Here is a 15,639-nt window from a genome sequence, read left to right as displayed (position 1 = left end):
TGGACCAAAACGCCGGGAAAAGATTGAAAACATAGTTTTCAATTCCCTCCAAGACTGCGAAGCCAAATATTTCCCAAATAAAAAAATAAAAAAATAAATAGAAAAATAAAATATCATAAAAATACAATACATTTTATTGATGAGCATTAAATTATATTGTTTTTATATCATACCAATCAAAGTACCATATTGTTCTTCCAATAGACGTTCAATAAATTCTATTGTCAGTAAAATATTGGCAATAGAATTACAATAAATTCAATTGTAATGGCAAAAAATTGTTCGAGAAAAAACCGATTTTTTTATTGTAAAGATACGTATTAGCCCCTATTTTCTATTGTAAAACTGCCATTTACAATACGCTTTATGGTGAGCCACAATAGAGTTTATCAATTTCGGCGTACCGTTACAATAATTTCTATTGTATTTTTTTGGACTTTTTTATAGGGTTGGCTTAGAAACCTCGCAGTTATCAAATGTGGAAATGAATGCTAAGCAGCGAGACGGCAGTGTCTCAGTGGGGGATGTAATGCCAATAAGAAGAAGAAGAATAAGAACAATACGGTTTCTTATAATTTTTAATTGCCCGATTTTGGAAAATATAGAATACGTGTTTAAGAAAATTAAGCTTCTTGAGAGATCGACTTTTCTGATCTAGCCGATTATGACGAAATCGGTTTTTAACTATCATCTGCTACCTACTTATAATCTAATAATCTAATCTGCAATAGCTTTATCATAAGTAGCTCGATTTTGCGGTGTCATCTCACCCCACCCGAGTTGATAATCATACACTTTTGCCCTCCCGATAAGTGATCTACAACCAGTGACGAATGATAAACACCCCCGAGCATTTCGGGGGGAGGCGAGCTTTCTGCGATAACGAATCTCACACTTGATGGTGTGTCGTCTCCACTCCATTACGGTTTGCTCTGATAGTCGTCCGTGTCGTCGTCGTCGTCGTCGTGGCCAACAAGGAATGATATTATTATAAAAATGCTGCCCCGTCAGGCGGCATCTCTCACTAGTTCGGTGAAAAGCCACCCAAGTGGAAGTCTCACAAGTATCGGGCCAGCTAACGATTCGCCATCTCGAGTGAACCGCCAAGAGAATTGTCTGGATCGTATACTCGTTACGAAATGAAAATTTAAATAAGAAAAAAGTTGGATGAGATTGTAGTCAGGAGCAAAGCGGTGTTCGTGAAAAGCGCTCACACTGCGGGAGGTTGAACTTGGTCGAGTGTTTCAAGAGCTTCATTCTCCAAATCACTCTCGCGTGATAAGGACGTTACCGAGTCGGAGCATACGACGGGTTGCGTGCTTCTTAATTTTCGGTCGTTACGTCGCAAGGATATGTGTTATTGTGTTGAATGCCGGTGGCGGGAAATATTTGTGAAATTGAATAACACCATTCTGTGATAAGATTGAAAATTAGTTTTAACGAACAAGTGAGAAAGATTCACGGGAAGATCTGAAGAGGTTTTGCATAATGTTGTGCGTTCCACAAGTAGAACACACTCACGGGCATACCGGAATATTTAGACGATTTATTCATGCCTGTCATGTGAAACAGTGGAAGGAAAAAGTAAGTAATGGAACTATTTTTTAGATGCGCTTCAAATGCCTGTATTTGGGATTGGCCCGGTTTCTTCATTTTTTTAATTTTCTGAGGACATTTTTATTTGTAATCCTAAAGTTAGAAGATGTGATTTCTTTCTCTAATTCAATTTGTTTAATGCTACTGATGTCTTACTTGGCCGTCCGTTAAGATATGCGGCTACAAAGCAAGACAATGTTGAAGGTGACTGGGTTCGATTCCCGATCCAGGTTTAGGAAATTTTCGGGTTAGACATTTTCTCGACCTCCCTGGGCATAACAGTATCATCGTGATAGCCTCATGATATACGAATGCAAAAATGGTAAATTGGATTAGAAACCTCGTAGTTAATAGCCGTGGAAGAGCTCAATGAACACTAAGCTGCGAGGCGGCAATGTCCCAGTGGGGATGTAATGCCAATGAGAAGAAAAATAATGCTACTGTAGGAATAAATAGGTATCTTTTAGCGATATGATGACCCGCTACACAGTAAGATCATATAAACAGGAATAATTTTCGTCCACATTGACTCGAACAGATCTCCATACATGACTTTTTCTGAATTTGGAATTAACAATTCCTCGCCGTAGTAAAAACCATTTTGCTTAGTCTTGTTTATATGGGGGTCGTTTGTTACGGCGAGAAATATTTCCCATTTCTAATATACCTTGAAATCTATTAATACTAACTTTAGAACGCACGAAACAAATTAAAAATCCATCAATGTTTGAAATTATTGATACATACTTGCGCCGGCGAGTATCCGTATACAATCGACTTTCATATTTTGAATCAATTGTTCAACTATTGAGATTGCGTCTAACCCTATTGTTGATGCCAGTACCACCTTCACGTTGACGTCATTGTCGACATTTAGGTAATCGAATCAATTGTGCATTCCCACTTAAGGAAATAGTTAATAGCCAATTCAGTATACAGTATACAGCTTCGAATTGAAATCGATGTTTGATATGCATTCATTTGTGGAGACGTTTGCTTGATCCAGCTTTTCTGAGTGCTTCCCGCCTACGTCAGCTGTTTCCACCCTACGACAAGCACTTGCAATGCGACAGCAAGGTAGTCACGTTGGCATAATAAACACAAAATAAAGAAAACAAATTAACAGGTGACCATTCTGTACCTCACAGTTTGTTTACATATTTTTGGAATGAGATAATCGTTCATATTTTTGAAGCTTGATTGCAAATCAGGAGTAGTTAAATAATTGTTTTCTCAATGCTCAACAGATTCTTCTTATATACATTAATTAGCTCTTAATTTGGTCAAAGTTATGTAAAACCGCCTCAAGTTTCTTTCTGACTGACTTGTAATATTGTGTTCGGAGAAAGAAAACGGGAGTTAATTTATGATAATTCATGTTGACATTTGTTGTTGAATATCCTCAGTCAAGGGATTGAGAGATATTTTTTTACGATTTATGATCGATTGGATCTGCCACACGAATGTTTTGGCAAAAATGGGTGATTTTATTATTGGAGCTTAGTGCGATTTGGCAGAACCTTGGTTATTTAGTGTTTGATTTGCGATTTTAGAAATAAAATTTGAGAGGTTTCGATAATCATAAGATAGTAAGCACAACGGTACAATACGACCAGAATTGTCGATATTTTATCTATTTTTAACGACAACCCATCAACATGCGTGACCTTCAGTCTACTAAGAAAGTTGAGAATGAAAAGCCCAAAAGTTTTAGGCTGTCAGTATCATCAGCCGAACCGACTGAAAAGTTGCACGACAGCTACTTACCCGCCGGTACAAGTGTACCTTACGCTATTTACACGCCAACTAACAGCGTGCATGACTCTTCACTTTGCTCATCACAAGTGCACTTGTGCTGATGGCTCGTGCCAAACAACCACCATTTAGGATGATTGGTAGGTGTTGATCTAAATATAGACCAGGTTATTATTACAGAGTGTAATTGATTGACATACAATTCAGACAGAGAAGAGTAGTCAATTTTTTTCGTGGTACTTTTCGAAGGAAAAGTTTTTTTTGATAAGTACCTCTTACAAGTTTTTATGTCAGAGGGCTCATGCACAAATGATGTTTCGGTTTCAGAAGAGAGATGGAAAACGTGACTCCTATTCACAAAATGCGACATGGAAGAAAGGAGGTCATGCCAAGATTACATCAATAATGAATGAACCTCAAGGTTTTGTCTAATAACTTTTGATATGTGATAATTATGATACCGTGGATGAATATAATAGGACAAACAATGTTTCTGACGTCCAACTACTAATGAGCATATTTTGAAATCAGACTTTGAATAGAACTTTATCGATTTGTTATTGAGAATAAATGAAAACAGCCTTCAGGCGAAACTCAGAGGTCTCATTTATTTAGATATAGTTGATAACTAATAACTATCAGCTAAATTTAGATTCATTATCAGAAGTAAGGGAAATACCTTAATTTTACCGAAACATAAGCATTAGACATGTCTCAATGATCTAGAATCATTATCAATTGTGACAATGATATCGTTACAAAATTGTCATGTAAAACCTGAATGAATGAGAACATATGCTTTATACCATTATACATTATACCAAATCATTCAACGAGCGAAAGTTGTTCACTGAAAACAGCGAGTTTGCAATTGGCTGCAAACTGTTTCTTAAGTGGCTAATGATTGTGTGGTTGGTTTATTTCCTACGATGACGTCCAACCAAGTTCAGGGCGGAGGTGGCGATAATTTTACAAATTAAATATGCCGCTAGTTGTCGTTATCGCTTTGGGAGTCCGGTTGAAACAGCACACTGCTGCTTAATTTGAGCGCTTTATTGCACACCGTTGCAAATGAACCATAATTTTACCTCAGGTAAATTAATTATAGGTTTGATCAGATTTATCGATCCAGTAATATTCTTCAACTGAGCTTGAACGCCTCATTATTCAGCATCGACGAATTTATCTGATTTTTATTGTTCACAGTTTGTATAGTTCCCAAAAATGGCAAATCGAGCCTTTTCGAATACAAAAGAAACAGTTGAGTGAAAACGAAAGGCGAAACTGGACACACATGATCCCCACTTTTTGTTTCGGGTGTTTCTTGATGTAAAATGCTTAAATTTATGCGATTTAGGATGGACTTGATGAACAATTTAATAAGTTATTCAAAAACATAATTGGAAGGAAATATTTGTTATAAAGTTACTCAACAACGGAAGCTGGTAAAGTTCTTATTCAGTCAAAAATAGACTTCTTCAGTCAAAAACTAGCTTATTCAGCAATTGTTTGTTGGGTATCATTTTGGACACAATTAGCGTGCTAATGTTTCTGGTCTAGGTCACCATTAAACTCGTAGGCACTCCTGTATCGGACTTTTAGATCATTTCTCTTCATTGGACACATCTATCCGTCACTTACCTGGCTTTTGCAACCTATCAATCTGTTAACAATTTTATCGGCTGTCCAGTCCGGTATACTGCTAACTGAATCCGCTACGACCATCGACCGTCTAATCTCGCTTTCCGCTTATCAAATCCGGCTTGCCAATTCCATCTACCTCCAAATACAGCACTTCTTTGAACGACCCGGCAAAACCAAATCCACGGAACAGTCCAGCGCTCTGATGACCGAATTAGCAATGCCAGCACAAGAAAAATTACTGTTTGGCCGAAAGTCATTCTACCGAAAGCCATTTGGCCGAATACGTCACAAGGCCGATCAAATCATTAGGCCAAACTCCATCTGGACCTTAACTTAACAGAACAAAACAGGTCATATGGCCGAAAAACTTGTTCGGCTAAAGAAGCCTTTTGGCTGAAAAAGTCGTTTGATAGAACAAGCCATTTGGCCGAAAATGTCATTTGGTTGAAAATTTCATTTGACTTTAGACACAAAGGTCATACGGCCGATCATCCCGTTTAGATGAACAGTTCATAACAGCCATATGATCATATGGTTTTGGCCATGTCGTTTGGCCAAACAATTGTAAAAGTGAAAAGTTTGAAGTTAATAATAATAATAGTGGGAAGTAGGAAGTCGAAAAATGCGCAGTGAGAAGTTGAAAATGAGGACTTGAGAAATAAGTGAGGCGTCACACGTCTCGACTTGTTATAAACTACATTATACACATTTTCTCGTGGAAGCCACATAGATTTTTTTTTAAATAAAAATTTCAATGACTACTTATTGGAAGTTTCCCATTAAAATACCGAAGAATTTTCCGGAGAAATTACAAATTTTATGTTAAATGTTCCAAACAGTTTTCCATGGGAATATCGGAGAACGGGGAAGGGTCATTTGGCTGAAACCTATTCGGTCGAATGCTATTTGGCCGAATGCCACAATGCCACGCGAAAAAATGAGGACGTGAGACATCTCACTGTATCATTCGGCCAAATGACCCTGTTGGCCAAATTACCATTTCAGCCAAATGACCCTGTCGGCCAAATAACCCTGTCAGCCAAATGACCCTTTCGGTCAAATGACCCTTTTGGCCAAATGACCCTTTCGGTCAAATGATCCTTTCGGCTAAATGACCCTTTCGCCCAAATGACCCTTCCGGCTAAATGACCCTTGCAGCCAAATGACTCTTTTGGCCAAATGACCCTTTCGGCCAAATGACCCGTTCGGCTAAACGACCCGTTCGGCTAAATGACCTTTTCAGCCAAATTACCCTTTTGGCCAAATGACCCTTTCGGCCAAATAACCCTTGCAGTAGGGTGGCTCAAATTAGTACGGGAAACTTTTTTAATTTTTTTTGATGGGCCGCCCTCTTATTCGGTTCTATTTGATGCTCTAATGCTCTGGACAAAATTTCAGCCAATTCGGTCAACGTTTGGGCGGTGCTAAACTTGTTGGAAGTTTATATGCAAAAATGTATGCAGAAACATCCACCCTACCTTGCAGCCAAATGACATTTTTGGCCAAATGACTCTTTCGGCCAAATGACCCTTCCAGCCAAATGACCTTTTCGGCCAAATGACCCTTCCGGCCAAAATGACCCTTCCGGCCAAGTGACCCTTCCGGGCAAATGACCCTTGCAGCCAAGTGACCCTTTCGGTTAAATGACCCTTTCGGTTGAATGACCCTTTCAGCCAAATGACCCTTTCGCCCAAATGACTCTTCCGGCCAAATGACCCTTGCAGCCAAATGACCATTTGTGGCCAACTGACCCTTTCGGCCAAATGATCCTTTTGGCTAAATGACCCCTTCGGCCAAATGACCCTTTCGGCCGAATGATCCTTTCGGCCAAATGACCCTTTCGGCCAAATTACCCTTTCGGCCTAAAGGTCTGTTCTGCCAAATGGTATATTCGGCCAAACAACTTGCGGCCTAGTGGCCTTCGGCCAAATGACATTCGTCCGAGCGGTATTCGGCTAAATGGCCCTTCCCCGTCCAATCCAATGTGCCAGACTGATGGTAATAAGGAGATTTTTTTGTGTATCCAAAGAAAAAGCATTAAGGATGTAAATTCCGAAATTGCGTCAGTAAGTGCCAAAATAACATTCTATTTCACAAAACTTTAAAACTGAGTTTTCGACTAAATTTGATTTGAAAACGGCTTTGTAGTGGGCTTGGTAGTCATATGGCTACTGCTTCTGCCTCATACGCAGGAGGTCGTGGGTTCAATCCCAGGTCCATTCCATTCTCCTACTTTGTATCTTTCTCTATATTTCTCATGTTCTAGCAATCGCTAGAACTGGAAATGAACTTCCATACAGTTTCCATTACTATTCCTATACTTTCAACTCGAGATAGAATCTGATGGAATTGGAAACGAGCTATAGAGCTCGTTTCCTACATCCATCAATTGCCTTCTCCTATCCATCACATTGGCAGCTCGTTAACCAAGACGGACCTCTGCCTCTCAAACCTAACCCAAACATTCCAACAAATTCCGCATGATCTCGTGGCAAGTGCAGAGGTATATTCGGCTTGCAGTGGGCGAGTGATTGCATCATCATTTCCTCCCCCTTCCCTACATTGACTTGCATTCTGACGTGGCAGGCGCCAGTATGACCTAACACATGAGATCACCAGTACTTGTACATTGAAGATGTGTGCTAGTCCCAAGTAAACATCTGTTGGTTCCCTGTGCAAGAACAGCTGATCTGGTCATAATGGGGTAGCAACTACGAGCAGTCAATCAAGCTCAAGCAGCTCAAATTTGATTGTGACGGGTTTGAGACATAATGTATGTTTTAAACCAAGAAAAGGTGGTTGCGCTTTTTACCCAACTGGCGCATTTTATACAAATTTGAAGGAAAGTAAATTAAAGAACGATAGGCAAGAATTGTGCAAATTGTGTGATTCTTATTATTACATTTAAATATTAGTTATTGAATATCAAAAGTTGACAAAAATCGAAAATTCAACGATTTTTTCGAAGTATTTTCTACTCACCCGTTATAGTTATTCGTCCAATACGCCAAGATTTACAAACAACCATGCGTTCACTGTTTATTTCTCATGCAAGCGTCATTTTGCACACTAATAAAGCCTTTTGCCTCAGGAGCAATTTTAAAACATATTTAAAATACTTGAAAGGGCGGAAAAGCTATCTATTTTGCGTAGAGAATGGAGATGTTGTATTGTTGTAAGTTGTGTGTCTGTACGATGAAATGATTCGATATTATTGCTTTATACACTGACTGGTGGATATAAAGACAGCCAAAATGATCTTGTTTGATTGGGCTATTTTGATGCCAATAGTCTTAGAATGACTAGAAGTATTAGTCACAGAAAGTTTTATTCATGCATAAAGATTGCTTACAAGCGTTTCTGTAGAAAATTATTTAAAAGGCAGACCTCTTATATGAAAAATTTCCCATCAAAGCTTAGAAGAATGGAAATTTGATAGAATTTCTCTTGGAAGCTCAGTAAAATTTCACATGAAAAATCCACGGATAGTCTCATAATAATGTCTCCAAAATGAAGTCGCCACGAGGAACATTGGCCTTAAGATACCCCTACAAAAAAACATCCAATCTACACTATTAACAAGATATTTCTGGGCACCACTCGGGTTGCCCAATTCAGTTGTTGACGGAAACGATAATAAACTCATTAAGTGTGTCCCCCGAACGCATTACATCCAGACTCGCCACTCACTCGTGCGATGTAAACAAAAACATGGCATTTTCCTTCTGCTGCCCTTAGTTCCCAAAACTACTGCGCATCAGTTGGGTTCTATTTTTAGCTGCCACCGCACGACAAATACAACAAACCAACATTAGGTAATTATCACCGGTCGACTATGATGCTAGACTATAGTTACAGAAGGATAGATTAGCGCTGGCTGAGACGGTTAATCTAATCGAACCGCCTCGTGCCAGTTTCTCACTAATAACTACCTGAATAATTCATATTCTGTTAGACTGCCCGCTACTTGCTGACCGCACAGTATTTCCTTGCATAGTGTTGATGCAAACTGGACGTTTAATCAACTTGGTCTTTATTAATCAACGAGTTGTATAATCAGTACTTATGATTAGGTTCTTCAAATGTTGCTTCTTAAACAAATTTGATGCTTTATAAGTCTCCCTTCAAGTCAATTAAACACTTTTATAAATAGAATAATCATTTGTTATAAAATCAGTGAGAACTATTCCATTTATTATCAAAACTTGTTGTAACTTTGAGATACATAATTCAAATTCGTTAGTCAGGTAGTCACTGAAGACGACCTCATTGTTGAGATTTCCATCTGTTAAGTTACATTAAAGTAAGTGGAATACTTAAAACGGCAAGTGAAGACATTCCACAAAAAAAAGTTTTGATTATTTTCTTCGAACCTACCTTGGATCCGGACCCGGACCTCATTAAAGAATAATTTAATTAGACTCTGTAATAGACATTTTGCTACTGATAACACATTCGATTAGTATGATGAACTTTGTTCCTATACGAGAGACTACCTCTTCCGTCTCGAGATTAGGATTACGAATACAATCATCATCGCCTGATGGAAGAATTTGATCGTTAAAACAATTTAAATATTTTTTTTAAATAATTGAATGCAAAACAATAATAGAAAGAGTACCGTCATAGACAGGCAAGAGCAGGCATTGAAAAAAATCAGATCATGAGTAAAAATCGGCTAAGTTCATGCCAACTTGATGCTCTACTGGGGCCTAATCGATGAAGCTTTCTTGATCGCTGAAATGTGGAGTTCAAAGTTTAAAGATCTTCATCGCTCACCAATTAGAGACAATTGAGTGAAGCAAATCACTTGGTAACCTAACAATGAGTGTTGTTACCACACGCTGTTAGATTTTTTTTAGACATTAGGAAAATTAAGTTCACTATGAGTATGGAACCCTAATACACTGCATGGGAGGCTTTGATACTTTCTCTCCTCCATCCCAGCATCTTGAAAGCTGAGTGTATACCGTGCGGGACCAAAATCCGTACAGCACCAAAATCCGTCCACCTCATGAGAAATCAATAAATTAAAGAGGTTTAAAGGTAATTAATGTAGAACTAATTTATCTTATCCTGTTCAGGTAATGCTCAAGTCGTAGCTTCCATGGATATCATACCAAGTTTGGCTTGGCGAACTTTGTTGCTCGTTGTTTACGTAGCAATGATCATTCATAATCGTTGTTTTGTATCCATCTGAGCAAGGCTGCTCACTAACTGGCGTAGGACGTTATGATTTAATTAGATCAATGCCCGTCCGCTTTACCCACGCTTTCAATGCCTGGACAAAAGGTCAAATTGGGGTGAGAATGAGTCATTTTTTTCGACTACTTGGATCGCTTGTAAAATAGTATGTATCGAGATACTGTTGGTGAGAGCGATGACCCAATGTTACCCCCAATGACGGTATACATCTTTATTCCTGACGTTCAAATTCCAGTTGTGGCTACTTGAAGGAAAACTAAAAATGAGAAAACGTCAAAATGTGAGTTTATTATTTTTATGAAACTTTGCAGTTATGAATAAATGATAGCAATCATACGTTTGAAGATTTTCATAGCTAATCGTATTTTAGCGTATGAAAGCTGAACACCAGGAGATGCTATTGAAGAAAATATTGGGAGTTCAATTTAGAAAACAAATCCCAGGGGGTTTGAGGGCACACCCTCATTCCGATTAAAACACATAACAAAACGCATTTACCTGAGCCTCGAGCAGCAGATTCAAAGTTTGGCTGGTTTGGTTTGATGGCAGCTAATATCTTTAAAAGATCTACAAAAAAATGACACGTACTACACATTAAAATCTTTCGCACCATTATGGCGGTTCTAAGGACTCACATAGGAAATCTGCGTTTCCTCTCACTTGGGCCTGCCTAATTTCCACTATACTTTTATGTACTTTCCAAATACTAGAATAATGAGATTACATTACAATAATATAATGTTGGATTATTCTAACAAAATCTGACTCACTCTAAGTCTTCGAACAGCTAACAGTCACTTTTATAAAGATTCCACAATGTTCTGGGACCACGTCCGCTTCTAATCACTGTCCGACTTGGAAAGACCTTTGATTGGATTTTCTTATTTCTTTGTTACATTTAATATAAAAGATGTACAAACAATTGCCGTTAAAAAAACGAACTCATCAGACAAACAAGCAAATTAAGCCCGTGAGTGGTCATAAAATTGTCTCGGGATAAGGAAATAGTGTGGTTGAACTATCGACAACTAGGAGGCGCGACAATTAATAAAAATGCCAATTATGGCTGCATTCTGGCTTTCGATTTAATCAATCTTTATAGACGAAAAGATGGCTAATCGAATTAAAATTAGAATTTAATTGCAACCTTGTTTAATTTTGTAACCGCGTTACAGGTTTCATGATCTCTTCCTGCATATTTTGAATTGCTGCAATAAAATAAAACATGAAAACATAATTTTTGCATCGGAAAGTAATGACGTGGAAAACATTCATAAAATATCTACCAAAAAACAATTCACCTTGCTTATTAGCAACAACAGAAACATTTATCATCGTATCTCTTGCTCTTCGAGATTGCTCTTCTGTAACGTGTCGTCACAAAACAGATAGACATCATAGAACAAACTGCAAATTTCAAAGTAGGCTCTTTGTGTATCAACAATCGACGAACGGCACTCCCGTATATCCAGGGCGACAGAAAGAGAAAGCAAAGCATGCGATGCTGCTCTGTCTAATGTGCGTTGTTCAGTGAAGCTTGACTTCCACCGCTAGGTTCGCTAGCGTTCCAAAATCATCGAAGGCCCACATTCCATGGCGAAGATGCCTATATGTTATGTGGTGTCGTGGAGTACTTAGGGTTGATGACAGGCTGTATTTCTAGATAAGGGTGATATGTTTACCATCGGACTCACAGGTGCTCCAGTATAGTTTTTCGTAAACACTTTGTTAGAGTACTTGCCTTGCCTTCGATATGTAATAAATTCTTCTAAACCAGGAAATGTAGAAACTATTAGGTAAGCGCACAGAACGCTGTCAGTAGGTCACTGGGAGAAATTCTGTTTGATGATGTGATACATAGACATAATTTGTTACAGTCAGATATATGTATCCAGCTTTTTATTCCTAATCTGCTATAATATCTAAATCACCCCTTTTGACATTTGGGTTGTCCACCATAAATTTGCCCGGTTTAGATCGAAGTATGCTGTATTGTTATGTAAACTTTTTGTTTACAATGAAACTTCAAAAGTTTTTATTCTCAAGTTTCAATTCCAAAAGTAAATACATATCCAATATATCTAATTTTCTAATCTTTTTAGGTACGGTCTATGTGGTTGGCGGAATATGCACTTTATTCTTTTCCATTTGAAGAATATGGTGGAAGGATGAACTTTCTACATCATCATTTCGTCACTACAACTCGCAATATTGAATCTTTTTTTCCACAGGCCTGTGCACAAATAATGCGGAAAACAAAATACCTATATGAGGGAGAGTTGTGAATCTGTTGTTTTGGAGCGACGGATTTTTCTTAAGATTATAAACTCCTTGAAAGCGAGCAAGAAATAATTTATAAGCTATTACACAATATGTGTTTCAATGAGGTTTCAGTGAAAATAAAGTCGTTATAAAGAAAAATTATGCAAAAAACTTATAAGTTGAAACTAGGTTTGTTTTTTTTTAACAATTACATGTTATAAATCGCAAATAGTTTGCGAATGTACTCTATTTGCTTAACGACTAGAACTGGAAAAGGATTCGAAATCAAATTGCTTAAGAATGTGGCATTAACGGTTAACTTCTTTTTGGCTTTTCGCAAGCTTACCGTATTGGAAATTAGCTTATAGGCGATACTCAAGTTAGTGCTATACATGCACTTCTATAGTTATTAATTGATGCAATGGTACTTTAATCCCGGATGAGTTTAAAATAATGCCTCCAGACTTTTTTTTATCGGCGCAGAGGTTACTGACAAATCGCGTTACTATAGCTATCACGTAAAGTGTTGTGGTATGAAAGGATTCCAGGAACGTCCAACGTCGTAGACTAAAGGAATTTTAGAAAAATTGAGGTCACCAAGAATGACTACATCCCAGTCGTTGACAATAACAGAGTAAATTTTATAATATTTTTTATTTTTTAATACATAGGAGACATCTTCAGTGCTCATTAGTGACTGCAAAATATTTAAACTTTGCACACGCAGCAATTGCCAGTTGTTTTTTGTTACAATGTCATATTCTCAGGTTCCCCGTTGCATTCCTCAAAACGATTAACTAAAACTTGGCATAAATTTACTACATTGCTCGCTGTAAAATCTTGCTTTCTCGGTTCGCTAGAATTGAAATTATTTATAAAAAATTTAATAGGTATTAAAATTGATTAACCGTAATTTGTAAACAATTATCCGTAAATGAAAATTTTTGACAGATAATAATACAAACCAGGGTTTCGACTTTTCATTTCAATGAGACCAAAGCAAGCATTTTTTGGGCCAAGGGAAAATCTTGTTTCGTTGTTTATGTTGAGGATCATCTTTCACCCATCAATCTTTTCTCTAGAATTAGCATTGGAAGATAAACGAAAATCTTGCCTGTTAGATGAAAATCCTTTTTCGTTTCATCACTTTTACCTCTCACTCACTTTTCGCGAGAATTATCGCAGAACAATTACAAAATTGTATGGCCGCGCCGGGATTCGAACCCAGAATAGTAACAATAATAGCTGTGGGGATGCGCATACTTTAACCACACCACCACGCTATCTGTATGATAGCGATAAGTTATTTGTTCCTCATAAGCTACTACCATTTGCATTGATGATGCCACGAAAAGACTCGAATATGAATGAAAAAGAGCAAACCAACGTTTGTCGGCAATCGAAGTGAGCGAAAAATTGTTTTCACTCTCCAGGCTGTTTTTCTTTCCCGAAAAGCGATTTCTCCCCGAAAACTTTCGTGAGGGAAAATCATGTGCTCCTGAGATTGAGTGAGCATTACGAACCCTGATACAAACTAAATATCAATGCAACCTCGATGCTGTTATAGTTTACTGTACACAGCATCTATCATTATCGAGGGGTGTCTCATCAAGTTTATGGCTATCGTAAAAAGCTGGATAACAGAGTTTGAGCTCATGATTCTTGTTCAAAAGACTTTGTTATATGTATGAAGATACTTTAATATCTTAGTGATCTTTCTTGATCCGAAATCTCCAACGATAATGGTTATTTCCTCACATGCTTGCCAAAAAATATAAAGCAACTCAAAGATTAATGTTTTCTTACACTGGTATTCAATTTTAAACTCCACAACTTCAGCTATCCAATTTTAAGTGATTTTTACAATTTCTTGCATTTCAACATTTGTTACGAAAATGGTATGACATGACATTTAGGTGTTCTTCCGGGAGTATATTATTCGGTGCGGTTCAGAAGTCTGGATTAGATAAGTTTCTCGAAAGTTCTGTTGATCGACGACAGCAGACTGATCGGTCGAGTTCGTATTTCTCTTTTGATGCACTGCTACACAAAAAATAAACATAGTTATGATTTATTTAATTTTTAATTGTTTAAAAGTGAGGGATATTATGTCAAAGTATCAGAAAAATTTGCCGTTTTATTCAATTTTCTACCTTTTTTGTTTTTCTTTATATAAAACGAGTTTGAAAACTTTAACAACAAATTCCTCTGCGTGGAGAAAACTTAAACGGAGATGTTTTGCGAATATGGGCTGATAACTCCTGCAACATTGTTTTGAGATGAATTTTTATCGAGCCTAGTACGTTCAACAGATCGAATATTCCCATAATAAATTTCAGCAATATTATCGCAGCGCGTTCTCTAATTGTGGAAAATTTAATAGAAACACAAATTCATCGGTATTAAGATTCCAACATAGTCCAAATATACGAACGGTTCTTGATTCTTCTGCATCTGTTCGCAAAGAGTTATTGAACTAACAATTAATTGAACTATCGATTTTGAGTTGAACAGTGATGAACTTAACAATTATTAAAAAAAAAATCACTCTAAAGATTAAAACAAATGAGCTGAAAGCCATGATCACCTTCTCAGTTAATTCAATTGCTGCTATTTCTGTATCTCCGTATTTAAAATCATTATCGACGTAGTGTTGGTCCACAATTGCCTGTTGTACATTAGATAAGGATTTTTCTAACTCATGAGCATTTTCCATTTTGATGAATTGAGCAATCGATGGCGAGGATGCAGATTCAAAGTCTTAGCCACCTTCACATGAAGTTTTGGGGGCGGGGTGGATTTGGTGTGTTATGAGCATTACAATTTATTCCTCGCCAAAAAGTCGTTAGTAGTCTTGATCATACACACGAAAAAGCACTTGATGAAACAATTATTTGATGTACGTTGTTAAATCAATCTTCTTTTTACGACCTCGCACCAGAACAGCGATTAACGGTGGGAACGAAATGTGTACCTTTCAATAGCAAATCTTTCAAAGAAAATCCATTTGACTTAGCTTTAGCATTCATTGTTAATCGAAACTTTGCACACTGAAATGCGGTAGGTAACACGTTTTTGAAGATTTTCCTAGTTCATCTGGATTCAGCCTTCTTGCATTTCCTTTATCGACATAATATTGCATCTTTCGACCGTAACATTGGATCCAAATCAATTTTC

The 15,639-nt window shown here is 37.5% G+C and overlaps 1 protein-coding gene across 2 annotated transcripts in view; it reads left to right on the top strand.

Annotated features, from left to right (window-relative positions):
- The window catches only part of LOC134211019 (protein FAM13A), an 85,591-nt gene that overhangs the window by 46,431 nt on the left and 23,521 nt on the right, over positions 1-15,639 (top strand). Inside the window, exon 1 of one of the 2 annotated variants that reach the window (XM_062687541.1) lies at positions 1,033-1,584. The exons of the other annotated variant lie outside the window; for it this stretch is intronic. Coding sequence (XP_062543525.1) covers positions 1,489-1,584 — 96 coding nt within the window. The 5' untranslated portion in view covers positions 1,033-1,488. Of the gene's footprint in view, positions 1-1,032; positions 1,585-15,639 lie in introns of those variants that run through there. 2 annotated transcript variants of the gene reach the window in all.

Source organism: Armigeres subalbatus, chromosome 2 (genome assembly GCF_024139115.2).
Source record: "Armigeres subalbatus isolate Guangzhou_Male chromosome 2, GZ_Asu_2, whole genome shotgun sequence".
NCBI lineage: Eukaryota > Metazoa > Arthropoda > Insecta > Diptera > Culicidae > Armigeres > Armigeres subalbatus.
The sequence above is the reverse complement of the archived record's forward strand: the minus strand, read 5'-3'. Positions and strand labels throughout refer to the sequence as shown.